This window comes from Salmo salar, chromosome 14, assembly GCF_965601325.2.
Source record: "Salmo salar chromosome 14, fSalSal1, whole genome shotgun sequence".
NCBI lineage: Eukaryota > Metazoa > Chordata > Actinopteri > Salmoniformes > Salmonidae > Salmo > Salmo salar.
Window position 1 is genome coordinate 92,580,770 of NC_138304.1, and position 25,035 is coordinate 92,605,804.

Genomic DNA, 25,035 nt, shown 5'->3' on the forward strand with positions numbered 1-25,035 from the left:
CTGTAATTTTCTACCACTTTTAATACTAAAAGGCATCTTTATTTGGATTTGAGGTAGCACAGACGGAACAAAAGAGGGAAATTATTAGGTTATTCATATACAAATTGCTGAGAGCAGTGAACGGTTGGGATATTATCTGAAATTACAATGTTGAAAAGAAGAATTTGAAAGTGTCTGCAGCTGTCAAATCGTGGATGCCCCACTGGCACACAGTATACCTGCATGGGCCCCACTTAACTAAAACCTACAGGCCCTATCACCACCATATCTATATGCCTATATTTGCAAATATATATATAAAGTCTGATTTATTGCCCAAACTCTCGTAAACAACCTTTCACTTAAAAAGTTCCTATATTTACCGAGAGTAACTCGTAAAGCAGAAAAGTGCGTGGTGTGCGGAATTTCTTCTACCAAGAAGTATTTTCACACCCAAAGGACTTCCCGCAAATCACTAGCTTTTACAATAAATAAGCTTATATCGTCATAAATCTGTCATGCATTTTAAAGGCTATTTTGAAAATCGTTGCAATAGGAAGAGTCAATGTGCATTGCACATGTTTAATATTATGTAACTCAATTGATTAATATTATATGAACAAAAATATAGAGCTCAGATAGAAAGCGGCTGGAAGTGACAGAGGGAACAGAAGACACAATGAGAAAATCAGAACTAGCGCTAGAAGGGGGGGGGGGGGGGCGAGAGAGAGAGAGAGAGATGACAACACTCCTGTGTGGCTTTCTGGTCAAGATATAGATTGATGCAATATGTTCCAGGATAACCTGATCATATTTGATCAGTTTGGCTTCTTGATTGCAATTGATTATGGCCTATGGAAATAACATTGTCCGAAACGCCTGACAAATTAATAGGCTAGAATGAAAGTCAATATTTACGGGCTTGTGTTGAATGCATGCTTCTCAGATTTGATCCATTTTCGTTGTTTTATTTAGCGCGTAAGACATGGGTTATGTATCACAAATTAACTAGAAAAATATATTCAAAATGTAACCTAAAATAAGGTAGGTTAAAGCCTTTAGCCTAGGCTATACAAAACAAATGCAATCGGTATTTAAAAATTACAACGAATACAACGAAAGTATCCAACAATCTTTCATCAAGTGATTCACAGAGAAAAAAACAGCCTTACCTTCATGATTCTTTAGCCTACAATAGTGTTAGCAGTGGTCAAAAAGGTTGGACTTCGGTAGGGAACACTGTCTGCGACAGTACACTAGTGCTCGTGGATGAGTAAGCATATCCAGGTGTGAAAGTGCTTGAACACCCCGGTACCTCTTATATATTGCCTGCAAAATTAGCTGTTATTACTGTCACTGTTTAGTGATGGTGAGCTAGAAAAAAATAATTCTGCCATCAAGAAGCAAGCGCATCTTTGCAAATTATAGATAATTGTCAATGTCCAGATTATGATAATGGGGCCTAATCCTGGAGTATAATTATTGTTGAGTGTTACGGTTGAAGCTGTCCAGTAAAGCTAACTGTCATTATTTAGACTCGATTTGTAGGGGAGTGGAACATGTTCAGTTGGAATTTAACGGGGCTCTTGATATAATGGCATGGTGTGTGTGTGTGTGTGTGTGTGTGTGTGTGTGTGTGTGTGGGTGTGTGTGTGTGTGTGTGTGTGTGTGTGTGTGTGTGTGTGTGTGTGTGTGTGTGTGTGTGTGTGTGTGTGTGTGTGTGTGTGTGTTGGGGGACGTGGGGTGGAGGGGGCATAAACAGTAATATGAAAATCAAACGTAGAGTTCTCGAGCACTGGCAGTGTAATTATGTGACCACGCGCACTACGTCGAGGTTTTGGATTAGCGTTCAGCAAACCATTTTATTTTGTGCACAATGATTTCATTAGTTGTTTGCTACGGCTATGTTGAGCCAGGACAGTCAGGTCCGTGGGGAAATCAGAGGAGACGGGCATTCAGTTGCATGCACACCATGTTAACATTGGTGTATTGTGTATTATGCATTGTGTATCCTAAGGTCAGATGCTTCGCAACAGTATTTTGTGTCCAGGCCAGATTTAGTTTGTGGTAAACGTGTCCTCTCCGTGTGTGCGCACGCGCGCGCGCGTGTGTGATTGTTTCTTGGTTGATCGTTTATATATGCATAATGATAACATGTTTAATGTAAAGTCTGGAACAAGAACCCAATTACAACACATTCATAGGCCTTGATTTTCGCTTCAGTGGAGTATAGTTTGTTTAGTGCTATTCAGTAGCAACACTCGTTGTAGGAGGCCTACTGCTGGTAGCTAATGATATGTTCAAATGTTGAAGATTTTATTTTACCCGGAAGGTCTGACGGAGGTGGGCTGTGGCCGGGAGCGGCAGAGCTCTGGAGCCGGTCTGCCCCCACAGGAATGTAAATTGTCTCAGATCTTCGTACCGCCCATTCGCCTCCTCTCTGCCATTCAAAGCAACTAATTCTAGGGGACAAAAAGAGAGCACGGCTGCAGACTGTCTGCCAGACCGACACCCATATTCTTTGGGGGAGGTTGAAATCCAGATGCAACTCCAAAACACGAGAGTGAAATGTGCTAACATGATTTAAAGAATAGGCATTATAATAATACATGTATACTAGAATTTACCTGCAAGAAAATAGTATCAACAACAATGTCTGTATCTTTACAATAATCTGATTTAAATCGTGTGAATGATTGATTATTTTGTTTGGTTTACATCTCGTTCACCACGGACAACAAGAAAAAAACTAAATAATATGTTTTGTTATGACTGTTTAATAAAGTAGTAACAATGGCATACCATTCCTTGAATATTTGTCTTTCAGAGGAACATCATTGACAACTCTAATAATGCAATAGTAGGCCTATACCTGCAATCAATTCATCCACATTGAATTGGACGTCAAAACCAATAGACACTCGTAACCTACGGTTCTGTTTTAGTCCGTTATGGATCCGCTCAAAGCATAATGTACTCTGGGCATGTAATATGCGCATAACCATAAAACAGGTTGTAGTACCAAACATGAATAACTACATGACATGACACGAACAAATCTAGCCTAACCTTTTGGCATAGCAGCAGGTAACTCCCCCTGAGAATTCCGCGCTTGTTGAAAATGAAAAATAGCCTAATTGTAGGCCTTTAGCTTAAGGTCAGTATACCAATCTCCTTGTTGATAGTTTTGTCCCCAAATTAATATTTAAAGTCAATCACAAATGTGCACAACTGACCAAATATGTCACACAGACAGCCCAGGCAATTCATCTCGAGTTTGATCTGTACATGGATTTAAAGTGTCTCAGAATGTGGGCACATTTTGTAATGTTACGGGGTCATTGATTTTCAGTGCGAATAGCCTAATCATGAGGGAGGACTTGTTGGTAGGCTATCAGCAATTGTTTTTGTCTAAGTCATAATTCAGGAGGGCGCCATTAAAAGTCTCTGGATTGCATTGTCAATTTAAAACGTTTAATTAGTCTTCCAAAATGCAATAAATTACATGCACACATTTACACATTATACACGTTCTTCTATGACTGTCATCAATACATTGCATATTCCTCTGGACATTTTAAACACGAGTCCCTTACAATGTAAATATTTGTTGAACTGGGTTTCAGTATAACGTCCCAGATCCAAGAACCAAAGAGTGCTGTATCGAGTTGGGGGCCTGGAGGTGAGAATTCATGGCACCAGCCGTGGAGTACCAAGACGCGGAGTTTTCCAAAAAGGTGGAGGCCGCGGAGTTGATGTTCTGCGCCTGGTGGCTGTGAGGCCTGGACGGGCCATGCGTGTCCCAGACGGCGGGGGACTGCGGAGAGTTGCATGCCATAGGGTCGCTGGAGCTCGGACTGTGTTCCGGTGGAAGCTCACCATTCTTCATAATTTTCTTCAGTTTCGACCTTTTGTTCTGGAACCAGATTTTGACCTGGGGATGGATGAGAAATATGTCAAAGTGAGTTAATAAATAACAGCATATTAACATCCCAAAATGCCATTATACAAAAGTACGCATACGAATTAAGCTTTCGATCATTTTTCAAGAATTCATTACGCACACTTTACGCATTACATGTATATTGTAAACACAATGCAAATTTGAACTGATCATTTTTATTTAAAAAACTAAAACACAATGAAACTGAACACTCAATGAAATTGGAGAAAAGTAACCTATTTACCTGCGTTTGCGTGAGTCCCAATGAAGCGGCGAGCTCTGCTCTCTCTGGCAGCGCGAGGTACTGTGTGTTCTGAAATCTCCGCTGCAGGGCAGCTAGCTGAAAACTGGAGTAGATTGTCCGTGGTTTTCTGACTTTCTTGGGCTTTCCGTTTACCATCCTCACTTCAGGTTCTGCTACTTCTTTTTCTGAAAGAAAGAAATCAATTGCTTTATCTGTGGTGTACTAACAAAGTATTTGCATAACACAGTCATATTTCCTGGATATTCCATCTATTTCAGAGCGATCAAATCAAGAGGACATCTGTCGATTTATAGGCGGAAATTGAAGTCAGTGCGTCTCGCAAAGAATCTAACGGGTAGAGGAAAAGTACGTCCTTTTTACAGAATAACTTCGGTGAAAACTTTGTGCCCCTTTACCAAATTTGATTTCAAGAATTTTACCATGATGGAAAAATAGGCTATCCCAGTTTGACATACACGCATGTAAAAATTGTGTGAGGTCGAACACGACACAAATTTGATTGACTAATAATAATAGCCTAATACAAATACAATAAAACGTGTAATTACCCTGCGGACTTAATGGTTGTACTCTGCTATAAGTTCCAGCATATTGGTGGTAAGCAGAGGCTGTGTATGCGCTGTAGTCTGGGTATGTTTTTGCAGGGTAATTTCCCGCAGATCCGTTTACGCCGTGGTACTGGTATTGATAGGCATTGAGAGGTTTCCCATACGAGGTGGAATTAGGCGAACAATAGCCATGGTGCACTGCTCCAGCCGGGCTATAGTAGCCAGAATCCGTGGCCGTTGACTCGGGTAGCGTAGGGGATTCCTGAGACGGGTGGTGCATTGTGGTGGAAACCTGAAAAGGGTTCTGGAAGTCGGCAGGTTTGAAATTCGGAATCCTTCGGTCGAATACTCCAGTCATAGTTCGAAAGCAGCAACGTTAAATGGCAGCCTAACTCCAATGAGACGTCTGAAGACTGACTGAAGACTACACTTGCATTGTGTGATATGTGCTTACACCGACGGCGTCTCTCGAACTTCTGCCAGCCCCTCAGCAAAGACTTGGTTAAATCCTAAATTGCGCTCTTACGCACTGCAGGGAGGATCTGGTTCCATTGGCCAAGGCGCGCAGGCAGCATACACCCCAACTCGCTCGACCAGTTTGCCATAGGCGATATACGACTCAGGCTACTTTGTTGTGTTTTTACTATCAATCAAAACGGGCAATTAAACTGGGTGTCATGTCATCGATTGACAATTTAGGGTGGTAAATTGCAGTATCCAAAACGTCTACAAGAATATATCAGTCTATCATGAGCTTCAGCATTAAAACATCACGACTGTTGTGTTGCCTGGCATTCATAATTCAGCTTTCGACAAGAAACGAAACAAAAAATGAAATTACTACAGTATTTATCTTACAATGTCTCATGATTGGACTTAATGCAGAGACAGAAATGAAACAGTTTCGATTGCCACAACATAAAATGCATGTGATGCAACTAACAGATTAAACTAGATCTGTGTTTCACTTGCCTATTCATAAATGAAGAAGAAACAAGTGCTTTTGTGTGATTTTACCCCATATTGTCAGCCTAAAGGCCTATATGCCCATTAATTTGTAGGCCTATGTTAATTTTAACGTCACAGCAAGGTCTACCTCATCCGCATAAAGATGAACATTTCTGCATAAAATTAATTATTAGGCTATATCACACATTTCTCTTACCACGGTGAAAATCTATGGAAACTACCTAATTAAACTCGATTATTTGTCCCTCAACAACGGCCACGTTTAACCACACCGAAAATGCATTGAAACAACGGAAACAGACAACATTCATTTACTTTATCACTATGTTCACTAAGCTCTGTAGGGTCTGTGGATGTTGCACGCAACTGAACAACGCGCGTATTGTAGTAAAATGGCGTCGCTCGGTGGTGAATGAGGGAACGTATGATCACTTTGTGCGAAGCTGTGGAATCAGTATAAAATGGCGCCGCTCGGTGGTGAATGAGGGAATGTATCATTACTTGGTGCGAAGCAGTGGAATTAGCGTCAGCCACACGCGACAAGACATTCCAATAAAATATTTGGGGACCGGGCATCAACGTAGTAGGCTATTGTTGCATACTGTATGTAATCAATCAATTAAGACAAAAAAAAGCCAAATCCAAAATAATGAAGGTTTCTTTAATTGTTATAGGTCTATTCATTGTAGACCTACTCCATCCAGCATTTTGGATTTGAGTACCGAATGTTAACTTTATTTGAGGGTATTTCCATACATATCTGTTTTATCATTTAGAAATGCTGCCCAATATTAACTGAATGGTGAATGATGACTGGAGTAATTTTCTTTCTAAGTCTATAATAAAGATGTTTCTGAACAGTTCTACATGAATCCTGATAATGTCATGAAAAATGAATAGGCCTAATGAGTCAGATGCCATTCAGAGGCTACAACAAAACATGCACACTTTTCATCATTACCTAACAGGGGAGGTTAGCATTATTATAAAAATAAAATAAAACATTGGGGGGCGGGGGTATAATCTTTGTGCCTCTTGTAACCTTCTCACTCATCATTATTCACAATGTATTCATGATTGTCCATGATCATGGTAGCATCCAAATGAATGTATACTGAACTAAAATATAAATGCAATATGTAAAGTGTTGGTCCCATGTTTCATGAGCTGAAATAAAAGATCCCAGGAATTTTCAATATGCACAAAAAGCTTTCTCTCAATTTTTGTACACAAATTTGTTTACATTCCTGTTAGTGAGCATTTATCCTTTGCCAAGATAATCCATCCACCTGACAGGTGTGGCATATTAACAAGCTGATTAAACAGCATGATCATTATACAGGTGCACCTTCTGCTGGGGACAATAAAAGGTCACTCTAAAATGTTCAGTTTTGGCACACAACACAATGCCACAGATGTCTCAAGTTTTGAGGGAGCATGCAATTAGCATGTTGACTGCAGAAAGGACCACCAGAGCTGTGGCCAGAGATTTGAATGTTCATTTCTCTACCATAAGCCACCTCAAACTTTGTTTTAGAGAATTTGGCAGTATGTCCAACCGGCCTCACAACCGCAGATCAAGTGTAACCACACAAACCCAGGACATCCACATCAAGCTTCTTCACCTGCAGGATCATCTGAGACCAGCCAGCTGATGAAACTGAGGAGTAATTATGTCTGTAATAAAGCCCTTTGTGGGGAAAACCTCCTTCTGATTGGCTGGGCTTGGCTCCCCAGTGGGTGGGCCTGGCTCCCAAGGACACCTACAGCACCCGATGTCACAGGAAGGCCAAAAAGATCATCAGGGACAACAACCACCTTAGCCACTGCCTGTTCACTCCACTATCATCCAGAAGGTGAGGTCAATACAGGTGCATCAAAGCTGGGACCGAGATGCCATCAGACTGTTAAATAGCCATCACTAGCACCTTAGAGGCTGCTGCCCTATATACATAGATTTGAAATCGCATGCCACTTCTATAATGGAATGCTAGTCACTTTAATAATGTTTACATATTTAGCATAACTCATCTCACATGTATGTACTGTATTCTATTCTATTCTACTTTAATTTAGTCTATGCTGCTCCGATATTGCTCATCAAAATATTTATATACTCTTTATTCAATTCCTTTACTTTAGATGTGTGTATTGTGTGTATTGTTGTGAAATTGTTAGATATTACTTGTTAGATATTACTGCACTGTTGGAGCTAGAAACACAAGCATTTCGCTACACCCGCAATAACATCAGCAAAACATGTGAATGTGACCAATACAATCTAATTTGATTTGAAGTGGGTGGGGCAATCCCCTCCCAGGCCCAACCATGGCTGTGTCCCTGCCCAGTCATTTAATATCCATAGATTAGGGCCTATTAATTTATTTCAATTGACTGATTTCCTAATATAAAATTCAACTCAGTAAAATCGCTGAAATTGTTGCATGTTGCGTTTATATTTTTGTTCAGTATAGAAGTGTTCAAAAACATATTCTAAACTCAGCAAAAAAGAAACGTCCCTTTTTCAGGACCCTGTCATTCAAAGATAATTCGTAAAGATCCAAATAACTTCACAGATCTACATTGTAAAGGGTTTAAACAATGTTTCCCATGATTGTTCAATGAACCATAAACAATTAATGAACATGCACCTGTGGAACGTTCGTTAAGACACTAACAGCTTACAGACGGTAGGCAATTAAGGTCACAGTTATGAAAACTTAGGACACTAAAAAGGCCTTTCTACTGACTCTAAAAAACACCAAAAGAAAGATGCCCAGGGTCCCTGCTCATCTGCGTGAACGTGCCTTAGGCATGCTGCAAGGAGGCATGAGGACTGTGGCCATGGCAATAAATTACAATGTCCGTACTGTGAGACGCCTAAGATAACACTACAGGGAGACAGGATGGACAGCTGATCGTCCTCGTAGTGGCAGACCACGTGTAACAACACCTGCAAAGCATCGGTACATCCGAACATCCCACCTGTGGGACAGGTACAGGATGGCAACAACAACTGGCCGAGTTACACCAGGAACACACAATCCCTCCATCAGTGCTCAGAATGTCCGCAATAGGCTGAGAGTGGCTGGACTGAGGGCTTGTAGGCCTGTTGTAAGGCAGGTCCTCACCAAATATCACCGGCAACAACGTCGCCTATGGGCACAAACCCACCGTTGCTGGACCAGACAGGACTGGCAAAAGTGCTCTTCACTGACGAGTCACGGTTTTGTCTCACCAGGAGTGATGGTCGGATTCGCATTTATCATCGAAGGCATGAGCGTTACACAGAGGCCTGTACTCTGGAGCGGGATCGATTTGGAGGTGGAGGGTCCGTCATGGTCTGGGACGGTGTGTCACAGCATCATTGGACTGAGCTTGTTGTCATTGGAGACAATCTCAACGCTGTGCATTACAGAGAAGACATCCTCCTCCCTCATGTGGTACACTTCCTGCAGGCTCATGCAGCATGACAATGCCACCAGCCATACTGCTCGTTCTGTGTGTGATTTCCTGCAAGACAGGAATGTCAGTGTCCTGCAATGGCCAGCGTTGAGCCCGGATCTCAATCCCATTGAGCAAGTCTGGGACCTGTTGGATTGGAGGGTGAGGGCTTGGGCCATTCCCCCCAGAAATGTCCGGGAACTTGCAGGTGCCTTGGTGGAAGAGTGGGGTAACATCTCACAGCAAGAAATTTTAATGGGACACATTATTCAATTTCTGTTAGTCACATGTCTGTGGAACTTGTTCAGTTTATGTCTCAGTTGTTTAATCTTGTTATGTTCATAAAAATATTTACACGTTAAGTTTTCTGAAAATAAACGCAGTTGACAGTGAGAGGACGTTTATTTTTTTGCTGAGTTTATTCTTACTTACAATAAAACTGGCACCAAATTGGCACAGGACATTATTCTGTTCCTATTGGGGAAAACATAATCCAAAGCACAATCAACTGCAAATGCATCCAATGAGTTTGTAGAGTCACAAGCTTGACGTAGTCATTGCTTGCTAGGAATATGGGACCAAACACTTAAAATGTTGACTCCTTTAATACACTATAAGTGAATTTATTCAAATACTTCAAATGGGGAGACTAGATACATAAAGTGCTTTCATTTCTAAATGGTAAAACAGATAGGAAAGGGGGGTACCTAGTCAGTAGTAAAACTGAATGCATTCAACTGAAATGTGTCTCCGCATTTAACCCAACCCCTCTGAATCAGAGAGGTGCGGGGGGCTGCCATAATCTTCGGCACATACTGTATGTATGAAAATACCCTAAAATAAATGGTGATATTCTGTACTGTCGCCTAATATGAAAAATTCTAGCTCAATTCTAAAATGCTGGAGTATAGAGTAAGATAACAAAATGTAACTTCACTGTCCAAATACTTATGGAGTGAAGTGTAAATAGGCCTATATTACTATGAGGTAGTCTAATGATTGGATTTGTTTGTTCATATTGACCTAATAAGTTCATGGGATGAGTCCTCTGAATAGAACAGAATGAATTAGTGTCCATTTTGTGAAATACAGAAATATGTCTATCTCAACCCCACCAAATACACACACTTGGAGAGGCACACGGTTAGCCACCAGGGAGCAGCACCCCTGGATCAAGAGCAGTTTTAGGTGGTTAAGTGCCTTGCTCAAGGGAACAATGGCAGGAAATGGTGCCAGGGGTAAAACACAGCAGCTTGCCAGTTCAGTTCTGTATTTTTTTCAGAAATTTCTGGCTACTGGTCTGTCTCTCCAACCTCTAGGCCACCTACCACCCCATTGATGTTGATCTCTTTCTGGTAGGCCTAAGTTTACAAGTGGAAGTGAATTTTTTTGAGGAGTTGGCTGGGCCCCTAAACTCAGTTTAGCATGTTAGGCTGCCCCTACTGGTCAAGCCACATTTTTTATTTATTTAACTAGGCAAGTCAGTTAAGAACAAATTCTTATTTACAATGACGGCCTACACAGCCTGGATATACAGCCTGTATTTGAACCAGGGTGTATGTGGTGACGCCTCTAACAATGGGATGCAGTGCCTTAGTCCGCTGCGCCACTCGGGAGCCCATATTTGAGGAGGATAAGCAGGGGGACATAGGACATATGGCATGAGAAGGCTGGGCTGCCTTGGCCTACAAACCTTCTCTACCAATGTGTACAGTAGGCCTAGGCCTACTAGCTACACCAATACAAAATCATCCAGTAACAATAATGAATGTTAAGCTAGTTCGCAGGACGTTTGTGGAATCTACGAGATGGGTTTATCAGTGAGCATTTATTTAAAATACAACATGCCCCGAAAATGACTGCTGTTTCTTCTTCCAGTGAAAGGCATTCGGCAGCGACAAAATTAAGTAAAATTACACATTTGGTTGGTAACGTTACAGCTATTTTAATATTGTAGTGTTTACAGGGCCTAAATGAAATACATTCATTGCACTTTGGTTGATTCATCTTCCTCTGAATTTCGCAATGTTGTAAAATGAACACGGCCAAGGAAAGACCGCGCGGGGATAAGACAGTGGACTGTGCGTGTGACATCACACAGATCCTTCGCTAGCCTCTCTCGGCATAGCTCCGGTTTGTGTGTTGGGGGGATGGTGCCGTGCCGAGGATGATAAAGCTCTCGTGGTGTTCTAATTTACTGCTTGGCTAAAACCTTCCACTTCCTAACCGAGCCGCCCACACTGTTTTATATATATAGTACCCATTTACGTATGTATTTTGGCGACGTTTGAGTAAAGTGGAGTACCCGTACGTACGACCACAGAGTGCACGCTGAACAAACGATAAAATGTATTCCAGTGGAGCAGCTGGAGGTAAGTTTAGCATTTTGCTAGTTAGCAAGACGGATAGCGAATAAATGTGCTGATAGTGATAGTTTGGTCTTTGGGGCCTCCAATCATTTTCACGGTTTTGTTTTCATTTTGTAACATTGTTCGCCAAGCTCAGTTTAACATTTCGTCCCTAGCTAGCTAGCTAGCTAGATCTCGCGTTAGCAAGCCTTGCCACCGTTTGCCCGGCCTGTTGTTGTTAGTTAGTTAGTTAACTAATGTTAGCTAAGCCTGTTGACCTGGCTAACGATAGTTGAAGTCGATTAACTTCATTCTTGTTCAAGTCCAATCCTAAAGCAGGAAACATTTGTACAAATAACATGGTTAAAAAAATATATTTAAAATAGATGGTTGGCCAGTAGCTAGCTACCGAGCTAGCTCAGAGGAACTCATTTTTAGTAGACTAGCTAACGTTAGCCTGCTAACGGGTAGTCGCCTTGTTATCCAACGGCGGCGTGTTAACCTTTTCAAATGTTAGCCAGCTAACTTGGTTTGCGTTGTAATTAATTAGTTAGATACCTCTTAACCATTGCTTGTTGTCTAACTTGCTAACTGACTAACCCGCTACATTTCGGAGACTGTTTGCACCGAGTTATTCTCTTTGTCGTTAGCTACCATTATGGGGACCAGTCAGCTTGCTATATATTGAGCAAGCAACAATCCTTAAGTTGTGCATCATTAGCTAGCTACATTTAACTAGCTAATGAGTTGACATTGAGAATGGGGAACTAATTGTTGGATCACTAACAAAATGCCGTTAAGTGAAGGCCAATTAAAGGAAAGATCCTCTCCCAACATGCTGTTTTAGTTTGTGCAGGTGGGAACATGGCCTGGTATTTAGGTTGGGATAAGCATCCATGGTGACTAGTAGCGTTAGCGAACAGATTTTATGCTATACTACTAGTGGGTGATTTTTTTTTTTTTGTTAAATTTTTTTATTTATTTCTATTTAAAAAAAAAAAAAAATTATTACTCTTAAGTTGTTCAAAGTGGAGCCAGTTATGTGAAAATGAATATTTGCTAGAAAATAAGGTTGCATCACTGATACACTGGTTGACTATTTCCAGTTAATTATTTCCAATCCTTCACTTACTGAGAATGATGGTGACCAGTTTCAGGAAGATGGGTGGTTATAGGAGTGGTCAGATTGCCAGGTTGCTGAGCTGCTGGTGTGTACTTGTTGATAAGGGAGCTGAAAAATTGGCTCAGCAGTTGTACATGATTCTGTTCTAAGGCTGATAAGAGGGTGAGGCATTTGGAAATGGGTAGTCAGTGTGCCAGAAGATGCAAGCAGGTACGATATATGGGTTGGAAAACCTACCTCAATGCAGGGATGAGGGATTCCACTAGTCCAAATTATACCTTAATCCACACTACTCCATCGAAGATTGAAATACTGCTAGTTTTCCAGTGTAAACAAGTGTACTGGTAGGGTCTGTAGTAGCTAGCTATGCAGCAATAAACTATAGGGCATGAAAATGAACATGGAGAATGAAGTGACAAGCTTTTATTTGGGCATTATATATAGGAGGAAGTTCTAAGAATATTACAGAACATTTTGTGATCCATGCAGCCTTCATTTAAATCATTGTGAGTCATGTTAATTGACAAATGTTTTTCTCTTCTAGCTGCTGAGATGCTTGAACCACCTCACTCCTCGGGGTCAATTGGCTCTGGTAAGCTTCTTTCACACCAGTCTTAGGGTACTTATTATGGTTTGGAGTTTGAACTGTGGCATGTTTTCCCCCCTTTAGTTAAATTTGTTTGGACTGGTGTGAACCAGGGCTGTGATGATACCAGTATTGCAATATTTTTTTCCATGGCAAAAATGAAAACGCAAAGCAGAACAAGCTCTTTGGTCCTTTAATCTGCTGTATGTAAAATATTGTGTGCTATAGCTAGTGTTGAGCGACTAGTGCATTTTGAGGTTTATGTTAGATTATAAAAATAAATAACAAATGGGGGTGTCTTATTTATTATTATATTTTTTTTACATGAATTGCGTTATGTGGGTTGAATACTGTAACACAGAATAAAACAATTGAAGTCCCATGATGGTAGTGACTGCCCATTTACTTGTCACTTAACCATCATTTATTCACTTGAATAAAATATTTAAATTGTGTATATTACATTTGTTTTATTTGACTTTATTTCATTCCAAGTCAGCATCTCATCTCTATAGAGCTTCTGCCTATGCTGTCTGGCAAAATCACCATTTTTGTATACTGAACAAAATATAAATGCAACGATTTTACTGAGTTACAGTTCATTTAAGGAAATCCAATTTAAACAAATTCATTAGGCCCTAATCTATGGATTTCACATGACTAGCCAGGAGTGCAACCATGGGAGGGCACAGGCCCACCTACTTGGGAGCCAAGCCAATCAGAATTAGTTTTTCCCCACAAGGGCTTTATTACAGACAAATACTCATCAGCTGTCCGGGAGGCTGGTCTCAGACAATCCCGCAGGTGAAGAAGCCGGATGTGGAGGTCCTGGGCTGGCGTGGTTACACGTGGTCTGCGGTTATGAGGCCGGTTGGACGTGCTGCCTAATTCTCTAAAATGACATTGGAGGGGGCTTATGGTAGAGAAAGGAACATTCGGTTATCTGGCAACAGCTCTGGTGGACATTTCTGCAGTCAGCATGCCTTGAAACATCTGTGGCGTTTTGCCAAAACTGAACATTTTAGTGGCCTTTTGTTCCCAGCACAAGTTGCACCTGTGTAATGACCATGCTGTTTAATCCGTGTCTTGATATGCCACACCTGTCAAGTGGCTGGATTATCTTTACAAAGGAGAAATGTTCACTAATAGAGATGTAAACTAATTTGTCCCAAAATCTGAGAAATCAGCTTTTTGTGTATTGAAGAATACTGGGGTCTTTCATTTCAGCTCATTAAACATGGGACCAACACTTTACTGAACAAAAATACAAAACGCAACATGTAAAGTAGTCATACTTTAATGACGGCTGAATACCAACTATCAATCACTTAGATCATGTATTTTCAGGTAGATGCCTTGTGAAGCAACAGCTGCTCTCTATATCACCTCACGATTGAACATTGTTTTCTTCTGTGGCGGTCATAACAAAAAAAAAAAGGCAGATTAGTACCCTAATAAATAATATATTTTATACAAAAGTATATGGACACCCCTTCAAATTAGTGTCCATTTCAGCAACATCTGTTGCTTGACAGGCTTATAAAATTGAGCACACCGCCATGAAATCTCCATAGACCAACATTGGCAGTAGAATGGCCTTGCTGAAGAGCTCAATGACTTTCAAGGCTGTTATAGCATCAAAGTGGGGAACAACTCCATATTAATGCCCATGATTTTAGAATGAGATGTTCGACGAGCAGGTGTCCACATACTCTTGGTCATGTAATGTAGATGCACAATGGATTATGATCGTAGTTAATTACCAAGTTTTAGGTGCTTAAGTCTGTAGACTATTGGCCTGTTGAACTACAACTCCCTACTACATCGCACAGTTCAGGCTGGATCTGATTTATCTCTAGAGAAACTGATGTGTGCATTGAGCTCACAGAGAGAAACACATGGAATTCAAATAATTGAACTGACACCAGTCAATTAGTTAAAAAATAACCACAGTTTCAGTTAATCGCTCAGCACTGGCTATAGCTTGGAAAATAAATGTGACTGGATGACAATGTTTTAATCTTTTTTTATTTAATTTTTTCTTCCAACAGTAGGGCTGTTTTTCCTAAAGAATTTAAATCTGTTTTGTTTCCTTTCTACAATGCTAACGAGTATCTCAATACTGGTGTTGTCCCAGCCCTAGTGTGAATACACTATCTGCACTTGGGAATGCACAAAATTACACAACGTGAGTCGCTCAAAGGGTGGAGCTATAGGCTACTGAATTTAGCCTACTCGCGTCGTACGATGGAGCGGCTATTGCGCTGTTTCTTCCCGCATGTTGTTGGAAGACCAAAGAGAAAGTAATATGATGTTTGGGACACAAGTTATGCTGATTAATGATAATACATGGATTTAACGTGAGACTTTTCTCTAAACAAATGACTGGTATGAACACGATTTTGTTAAGCCATTTTAGTTTGACATTTGGCAATGTGAAACCAATCGGACCAATTTTTTTTTTTTACAAATAACCACACTGATTCAACTATTGCACAGAACTACAGTACCAGTCAGGTTTGACACAACTACTCATTCCAGGGTTTTTCTTTATTTTTACTATTTTCTACATTGTAGAATAATAGTGAAGACGACGACGACAACACTATGAAATAACACACATGGAATTATGTAGTAAACACATGTTAAACAAATCAAAATATATTTGAGATTCTTCAAAGTATCCACCCTTTGCCTTGACAGCTTTGCATATTCTTGGTATTCTCTTAACCAGCTTCATGAGGTAGTCACCTGGAATGCATTTCAATTAAGGTAGGGGCCCTTGGATATACAAAAGAGAGCCCTATTTGGTAAAAGTCCATATTATGGTAAGAACAGCTCAAATAAGCTAAGAGTAACAGTCCATTACTTTAAGACATGATGGTCAGTCAATGTGAAACATTTAAAGAACTTTGAATGTTTCTTCAAGGGCAGTCCAAAAAATAAGTTAATTAGTTACCAGCCTCAGAAATTGCAGCCCAAATAATTTCTTCAGAGTTCAAGTAACACACATCTCAACATCAACTGTTCAGAGGAGACTGTGCGAATCAGGCCTTCATGGTCAAATTGCTGCAAAGAAACCACTACTAAAGGACACCAATGATAAGAGACTTACTTGGGCCAAGAAACACGAGCAATGGACATCAGACCGGTGGAAATCTGTCCTTTTGGTCTGATGAGTCCAAATTTGAGATTTTTGGTTCCAACCGCAGTGTCTTTGTGAGACGCAGAGTGGGTGAACGGAGGATCTCTGCATGTGTGGTTCCCACTGAAGCATGGAGGTGGGGGTGCTTTGCTGGTGACACTGTGATTTATTTAGAATTCAAGGCATACTTAACCAGCATGGCTTCCACAGCATTCTGCAGCAATACGCCATCCCCTCTGGTTTGCATGTAGTGGGACTATCATTTGTTTTTCAACAGGACAATGACCCAACACACTTCCAGGCTGTGTAAGGGCTATTTGACCAAGAAGGAGAGTGATGGAGTGCTGCATCAAATGCTCTGGCCTCCACAATCACCTGATCTCAACCAAATTGAGATGAGTTGGACCACAGAGTGAAGGAAAAGCAGGCAATAAGTGCTCAGCATATGTGGGAACTCCTTCAAGACTGTTGGAAAAGCATTCCAGGTGAAGCTGGTTGAGAGAATGCCAAGAGTGTGTGAAGCTGTCAAGGCAAAGGGTGGCTACTTTGAAGAATCTCAAATATACCATATTTTGATTTGTTTAACAATACATTTTTTGGGGTTACTACACGATTCCATGTGTGTTATTTCATAGTGTTGATGCCTTCACTATTCTACAATGTGGAAAATAATGTAAAAATAAAGAAACCCTTGAATGAGTAGGTGTGTCCAAACTTTTTACTGATACTGTATGTGTGAAAACACCCTTAAGGTTACTACAAGCTTCATTCCGTTGATCTACTCGCTTTTAGAGCAGCGGACAGCTTTCGGTAACATGATGTCCCACTACCATTTACAAGGGGGCGATGGCAAAACATTTGTATTTATTTTTTATTTTTTTCATTTTGTGAAAGCAAGGAAGAGTAGCTGGCCTTTGCTAGCCTTTAGAGCTTCACACATCTTTAAATGTCTTGATTCTGGCAGGCAAAGAAAATTGGATGTAAAATAGGGCAAGTATAACTGTAGGAATCAATTAGGTAGTGTTTACTGGCAAGAAACACCGGACAACAGCTGACTGCACTGGAGCACATCGGCCATGTCCGAAATCTGTCTTGCCTGCTACTTACTAAAACGACATACTGTGTACTAATTTTACTGCGTCCTATTAAGAACTAATGCAGTAGGTAACATATCAAGATACTAAGCTCACCCATCCTGAGAATGCGTCATGTAATTGTATTGATTCCTGCCATTCATTCATTTGGGTACAGGGCGTCCCCTTATCTGATTATCAGCTGTTGTCAAACAGACTCAGGAATAACGATTCTCTTCTTCAAAAGTGTGCAGTGAATTCTAATAGATGACTAACCAAAATGAGTAGAACATTGAGGCATTTAAAGCATACTCGATTTGAAGATTCACATACTATAATTTTTTTTTATCACATTCCTAAAATGCCTACTATTTAGAACGCAAGTCCGGTCGTGTCCGAATAACCATTATTTTCCAAAGGGACTTGTTTACATCATATGTCCCGAATTTCAGTGGTCTGATATCCCCTTCTCTACCTATTACAACAAAGCTGGTTATCACGTGGGATGCCAGTTATTCTTAGACATGCTGATTAGAAGTTGAAAATTTGACCCTCTCGTCATAGAAGCTTAGCTATCTGAGGAAACGCAGATAATCCCTAGGATTAACAGACCGCTAAAGAAAAGACTGACTTTGAACCAGTTTTGCCAAGGCAGCAGCTAGTCTTCCTGGGGTCCAGCAAAATGAAGGCAGTTATATACATTACATTTCATAACTTCACAACACAGTAAGTGTGTGCTCTCAGGCCACTACTCCAATACGAAATCCATGTGTATGTGGGTGTGAGTTATCGTGTGTGTCTCTTCACAGTCCTCAGTGTTCAGTAAGGTGTCCAAACTTGGTCAGGGCTCACCAACCAAATAGTTTCATGCAGTCAAATGCTTTGAACATACAACTATTCAAATTCTAAAAATAATATTCTAGAACAATCTTGTTGTGCGTTAGCGCAAACTGACCTGGGACCAGGCTAGAACAGGGTGTCATGCTAACTTGTGATAATGAACATAGGAGTTGGAAAAACTGCACAAACACATTGGGACTAGGCAAAACCCATTCCATCTGTACAGTTATTAACTTGTTCCTTTGTTTGCTTCCTACCCCTGACCCCTCTGATCCAGATCCCCCGTCTCCTCCAGTGCCAGAGTATGTGTTCAAACCCCCCTCACGGCCAGACTTTGGCACCATGGGCAGGACAATCAAACTGCAGGCCAACTTCTTTGAGATGGAGATCCCCAAACTGGAGGTCTACCACTACGACATCGACATCAAGCCAGAGAAATGCCCCAGAAGGGTCAACCGGTATGGAACCGTTTTATTTGGTTTACAGGCTTTCACCTGAGTATTCAATTATCTAGTTAGAAGTTGCCAACGTTCCAGAGTATATCTAAGTATTTTTTTAACCTCCTGCTTTGGGCTGGTGGTGTTAATGAGTAGTTCATAAAATCATAATCTATGAGCAGAATTACTTGTTTTACCACAATTAGCTACGAAATCCCTAGTTTGAAAGAGACTGTTTTTCTGGAAGGTGTGCTGCGCCACTTACCCCATGTAAGCTAGGGATGGGCATGAGTACTTGAACGGACGTCAAAACTTTACCTTTAACCAGATATGATAAAAAAAAAAAATGCTGTACAACTATTTGGTGTATTTTCTTGAAGACTACGTTAATTTGCTTTTACTCTAGAGTTCCATTTATGCATTTGGGCGACATATCAAAAAAACAAGCCAAGTATCACACAATTCTGCTCCCTAAATTCCCTTACCCTTCCATGTCTCTCTCACTCAATTGCGTTCTGACTGCTCCCTCCACACATGCGTGCTGAGTGGACTTAGAGACGTTTTTAATAGGCATTTATTTCTCTAACTGATGGGATACACAAGCTACATTCCTTTCCAAATGATGACAGTTTCATCACAAATTCAAAATGGACTGGCTGACTGAAGGTGGGAAATATGTGTTTAAATAATGAGCTGAAATTATGGAACAATTGCATAATTTTCTGTTTGGGGTTTTAGCGGTTGTCACTAGTTACCACAGCCACAAAGTCAATCGCTATTTGTGACCCACCGGCTCGATTCTGTCCTATGCAGCCAAATTTGAAATAGTATATATTTTTTTACATTGGATAAAAGTAGAGACTCAGCTAGAAAATGGTATGTCACACTACAGTTGAGGAACAATTGAAAAGTAATTCTGCTTTGAAAGTTGATAAACTTGTAACCCCACTTTTGAGAAAATGGCTCTTGAATGTCTTGGTACACCTACTGGAGAGCTCTTTGTCTACACTCATTCAGCATCGTTCACACCCTTAAGCCTTAGCCCCTCCCAACTTTGTAAGGATTCACATGTGAGGCCATGTGCTAAACAGTGAGTACGGTCGTGTACTAAACCACCAAAGCTTTCATAGCTTACGGTTGTGAGTGACGAAATTAAAAGCAGGGCATTCTATCAGATCATTTTAAAACTTGGACACTGTCTCGTTGGCTTAATGTTATATCGTGATTTGACTTTGGTGCTAGTCATTATGTTCTTCACATTTAGTCTCTGGTAAACACACTATCAAATCCCAAGTTTATTTGTCACATACACAGGATACAGAAGGTGTAAACGGTACAGTGAAATGGTTACTTGCAAAATAGAGTAAAAATTTTTTTTTAAAATAAAGATGTGTAGCTAGCTAAATAATGAACCATAATCCCAACTCAGAACGTTACCACCCTGCATGAATCTACAAGTAGCTAAACGCTAACCAACTAGGTTCAACGTTAGCTAGCTAACATTAGGCTATTGCTAGCAATGCAAATGTCTTTGAGATACGAATAATATACATACACGTAACATTAGCCAACGTTGGCTGGCTCTCTCGCTAGCTATCTAACTGTATGCTTTAACTTGCAATGAGACCTACTTTTGGACAAAATTAGAAATGTATAATATATTCAATTGTAGCTAGCTAGACTCTTACCCGTATACACAAATTAACGCTTCTCCCTCTGTCATGGATGCCATGGTTGCCCTTCGTTTGAAGACGTAATCCAGAGATGTTTTATACAACAGCTTTCTGTGTTCTCTTTTCAACTCCCTTGTAATCAAATGCCTACATTTTCTCCTTAGCTATCATACTCTTGCTTCCAACAGGCATTCTACTGATTTCAAAACTCGGTCCTCCAGAATGTGGAGAGCTATCGTTCAAAATCTGCGTTAGAAAGGATTACCTACACATATTAAGCAGCTCATTATAGACCGAAGCGTGCTACATGGCAGACCAATCCGAACTCATCTCGGCATGTCGAATCCATTATCTCAGCCAATCATGGAAAGCGGGAAGGTTCCTGTTTTCTACGTGGCTAAACCAACTAGGCTCGTAATTTAACAATTGTATTCGTATTTACAGATGGCATACAAGTTTGTTAATAAGGCACATGAAAGTTCACGTTTTCCAGAAGGCGTTTCTGCTCTAAAACGTATTTTGCTATAAAAAAAAAATGTTAATGCTCAAATGCCTTTCCTGTGAAGTAGTGATGCGCAATATTCACCTAGTTTCCTGAAACGTGTCACATATCGTAAAAACTCATGAAAACCAAAAGGAACATTTTTAGTTTTAGTATAAGGTTTGCAGTGTGGTTAAGGGTTAGGTTTAACATCTGATTTATAAGAAGAGAAATTGTAGAAACAGTTGCGGTTTATGACTTTGTGGCTGTGGTAACCAGTGACGACCCTTGTCTGCGTACTGCTTGTGCCATTTACAATTGGTTAGCCTAGGCTATAAACCCCCAAAATATAGACAGGTTCCACACTGAAAATATGAAAAAAACATTAGTTTGATAAAGACAAAGATCAGATACATTAAGCATAGGTCTAATCACCAAACAGATGTCGTGGCCACAATTCATCCCCATGCAATGTTCATTGTGGAATTGTTAATCCCTTTAGAAAACTCCAAAGAACAGAATAAACTAAATCAAACGTCAATATCGAAAAGACCGATTTTTGGTTTGTAACCCTGAAATGTCTTTCAACTCTCCAAATTGAGCCCTGTTTCAAATGATCACTCTTTGAGAATAACTGTTCCAGATGCACATCACTTCTGGTATATTACATAGTTTTTATGCTATAAAATAGGTGTCTTGACTTTGATAAGGAATGTGTACTGTGTTGATAATGTCTCATATGCTCCATTTTTGTTCTTAGTGAAATTGTGGAGCACATGGTACAGCACTTTAAAACGCAGATCTTTGGGGATCGAAAGCCAGTGTATGACGGGAGGAAGAATCTCTACACAGCCATGCCCTTACCCATAGGGAGGGAAAAAGTAAGTCTCCCCATTTGACCTAAGGTGTTTGTGATGTAATTGTGATGTTATGGGACTATCGATGTGAATACATGCAATGTGATAGTATATTAATGACATCCATTATATTGGATGGAGAGTGGTTTTACCTTGTGTATAGGCTACATATTCCATGTAAGGTCTTGACTTGCCTGGTGATATGAGAAATGTATTTGATTAAGCTTTTTGATGCTTCGACTGGGTAGTCATGCCAATTTTAAACACACTAAAACACCTGTACACGCACACTCACAGGTGGAGCTGGAAGTGACCATCCCAGGCGAAGGGAAGGACAGGAGCTTCAAAGTGGCCATAAAGTGGGTGTCCTGCGTCAGTTTGCAAGCTCTTCAAGAAGCCCTGTCTGGACGACTGCCAAACATCCCCTTCGAGACCATCCAGGCCCTGGACGTGGTCATGAGACATTTGCCCTCTATGAGGTCAGTCTTTTCCCCTTGAAAACGACCAGTATATTTTTGCTAAGTAATATTGGTATTTAATGGTGGTATTTAGAGTTGCATACAAAGTTCTCAGACCAAATGTGCAAATAGGCTTAGCTTTACCATGTCTGCTATAATACATTGGTCCACATACTTAATGACCCTCAAGTCATTTCTTCAATCTTTCCCTCAAATTTGTTCATAAATCACTGTTTTCTGTATACCTATGTACACACCATTTACATCTAGTGTATTTGGCCCTGTTTATTAAAATTCCTCTGTCAGGCTCCTTGTAAAGCCAGATTCTGTTGACTGAGGTGAATCACATTGTCTCCCCACCCTCTTCCACCAGGTACACCCCCGTCGGACGTTCTTTCTTCACCCCTTCAGAGGGATGCTCTAACCCCCTGGGCGGGGGCAGGGAGGTCTGGTTTGGGTTCCACCAATCAGTCAGGCCTTCCCTGTGGAAGATGATGCTAAACATTGACGGTAGGTTTCACACAGGAAATGTCTGCGTCCCAAATGGCACCCTATTCCATAAATAGTAGGGAGTGTGTCAGATTAGAGTACATCTCTGTGTGGGGTGTGTGACTGGAAGGAGGATAGAATCTCATTCCATGGTATGTTTCAGGCAGTAAATACATTTAATTCTTCCTAAAGTGCTGATTGGGTGGGGCTTGTACTTTTGAGGTGATGCCATTGGTCCTAAAAAGGTAAACCCAACCAACTATCCTTAATCGAGTGCAACCAACATAATCGTAAGTTACAATATGTATTTTGAAGCTGGAGGATAGGTCTGTGAATCTCATCGCTGTGCTTGGTGTTTTGTTGTTCCAGTGTCTGCCACCGCGTTCTACAAGGCTCAGCCTGTGATTGAGTTCATGTGTGAGGTTTTGGATTTCAAAAGCATTGAAGAACAACAGAAACCCTTAACCGACTCCCAGAGAGTAAAGTTTACCAAGGAAATCAAAGGTAATCATTCATTACCAGGTAATCAATAGTTGCGTTGGGTTGATTGTTTTGTCTGTCTGAGTGAAAATGCTTTAATACTTATACCCAACAATTATGTATTATAATAATAAATATTGATATCTATTTGTGTATTGAAGTAAAATCTGATTTGAACTCTGTTGTTTCGAAGTTGAATGTGATAAAATGGGAAAATGTTATTGTTCACAGTATGTGTGAATCCGACCATTGTTTTGCCGTTGTGATTCTCAGGTCTGAAGGTTGAGATCACTCACTGTGGTCAGATGAAAAGGAAGTACAGAGTATGTAATGTTACCAGAAGACCAGCCAGCCACCAGACGTAAGAAAGGACACCATAAAAGATTCACAACTACTGCCTCAATTCCTTTAGTATCTTGTGATATAACCAGGCATGGTTTGCATAAGGATGTAAAACAAAAAAAACTGCTTAACATATCTTTCATATACAGATTTAAGAGCAGATGCCAATCAAGACAAACAGAAATCGCCACTTGGGATCTTGAATCCCTTTTGAAAATCCCTTTTTTTCCTCCTTTATTTCTCTCATCTGTTTGACCTCAGGTTTCCTCTGCAGCAGGAGAATGGCCAGACCATAGAATGCACAGTAGCACAGTACTTCAAAGACAAGTACAAACTCATACTGCGCTACCCCCACCTCCCCTGTCTACAGGTTGGACAGGAGCAGAAACACACCTACCTCCCCCTTGAGGTCAGTCTGCAGTCTACCCTCACAACCTCAGATGGTTTACTGCTGGGTTCAAATTGATACAAAGAATGAGGTCCTGGGCGGTATTATAGAAACTCCAGTTTGCCATTGAAACAGCGAAAATGCCTTGTACCTCTACGGTGTGGGAGACTAATCTCCGGGTCGATGATGCCTTCTTAATGTGTCCCTGAGGGTATTAATAAAGTTGTATGTGTCCAGGTATGCAACATAGTAGCTGGCCAGCGGTGCATCAAGAAGCTGACAGACAATCAGACGTCCACTATGATCCGTGCCACAGCCCGATCGGCACCTGACCGCCAGGAAGAGATCAGCAAACTGGTAAAGTTACTGTTACTGGAATTAACTCTAGCACTGAGTGTCTTGAAAGCTGCTTTTATGCACTTAAAGTATGTATTTGGTTGTAACTGAATGTACAATGCCTGAACTGCTGTTATTGAACCATTGGTGGCCTGACCATATGTAAATGTTTTCTTTCAGTCTTTCTGAAGTCCTAGTGTATAATAACCCCTCTGAATTATTACCGCTGAACCTTTACCCTTTTCAGATGAGAAGTGCCAACTTTAACAATGATCCTTACGTGCGTGAGTTTGGGGTGATGGTGAGGGATGAGATGACCGAGGTGAACGGCCGAGTCCTCCAGGCCCCATCTATCCTCTATGGAGGGCGGGTAGGTTTCTGCCATTTAAGCTGACTGATTTGATTAGATCATTCAAAACCACTTATTGCCTCTGATGTGTAAGAACAGTGCACTGATGAACCACAGTTCTGTAGGTATATTATGCAAGAATAAACTTGGTACTGAGCTTTTTGGTGTGTTAACGTTATATAATTTGTGTTTTGAATGTGAGACATATCCCAGTTGGGTGTAATTGTCCTCTTTTTTTTATTGCTTAATCCGTGTAGACTTTGTTTTTTAACCACAAGCTCGGTTTCCATCCAATTTGCAACAGATTTTCATGCAAATAATAAAAAATCTTAATAAACAATGTGCATTTTCCCACCAGAGATGTTTTGATCAAACTGACTTTTTGCATATCAAAGGCTATGCATGATGAAGTAGTGCACATAAAAAAATAACTTTTGCTATTAAATTCCCATGTACCGAATGAAAAATGCAAGTTAAATGGG

At 40.6% G+C, this 25,035-nt stretch overlaps 2 protein-coding genes across 9 annotated transcripts in view; one reads left to right on the forward strand and one right to left on the reverse strand.

The window, feature by feature from the left end:
• Positions 1–2,738: 2,738 nt before the first annotated feature.
• On the reverse strand, positions 2,739–5,231 carry LOC106570474 (homeobox protein Dlx5a). Its single transcript, XM_014142853.3, has 3 exons — positions 4,736–5,231; positions 4,167–4,351; positions 2,739–3,913 (listed from the first exon to the last, which is right to left on the reverse strand). The coding sequence occupies exons 1-3, from the start codon at positions 5,091–5,093 to the stop codon at positions 3,602–3,604; spliced, it is 855 nt and encodes a 284-aa protein (XP_013998328.3). The 5' UTR covers positions 5,094–5,231; the 3' UTR covers positions 2,739–3,601.
• Positions 5,232–10,655: 5,424 nt separating this feature from the next.
• LOC106570475 (protein argonaute-2) overlaps positions 10,656–25,035 on the forward strand; it is a 30,654-nt gene continuing 16,274 nt past the window's right edge. For 2 of the 8 annotated variants that reach the window (XM_082961276.1, XM_014142863.3), the window contains exons 1-9: positions 18,506–18,721; positions 21,615–21,735; positions 22,009–22,190; positions 22,543–22,679; positions 23,028–23,162; positions 23,412–23,499; positions 23,742–23,889; positions 24,106–24,225; positions 24,452–24,574. In XM_082961276.1, the coding sequence (XP_082817402.1) occupies positions 18,606–18,721; positions 21,615–21,735; positions 22,009–22,190; positions 22,543–22,679; positions 23,028–23,162; positions 23,412–23,499; positions 23,742–23,889; positions 24,106–24,225; positions 24,452–24,574 (1,170 nt within the window). In that variant the 5' untranslated portion in view covers positions 18,506–18,605. Of the gene's footprint in view, positions 11,521–13,163; positions 13,212–18,355; positions 18,722–21,614; positions 21,736–22,008; positions 22,191–22,542; positions 22,680–23,027; positions 23,181–23,411; positions 23,500–23,741; positions 23,890–24,105; positions 24,226–24,451; positions 24,575–25,035 lie in introns of those variants that run through there. The other 6 variants (XM_014142858.3, XM_082961278.1, XM_014142856.3 and 3 more) reach the window with 6 other exon arrangements.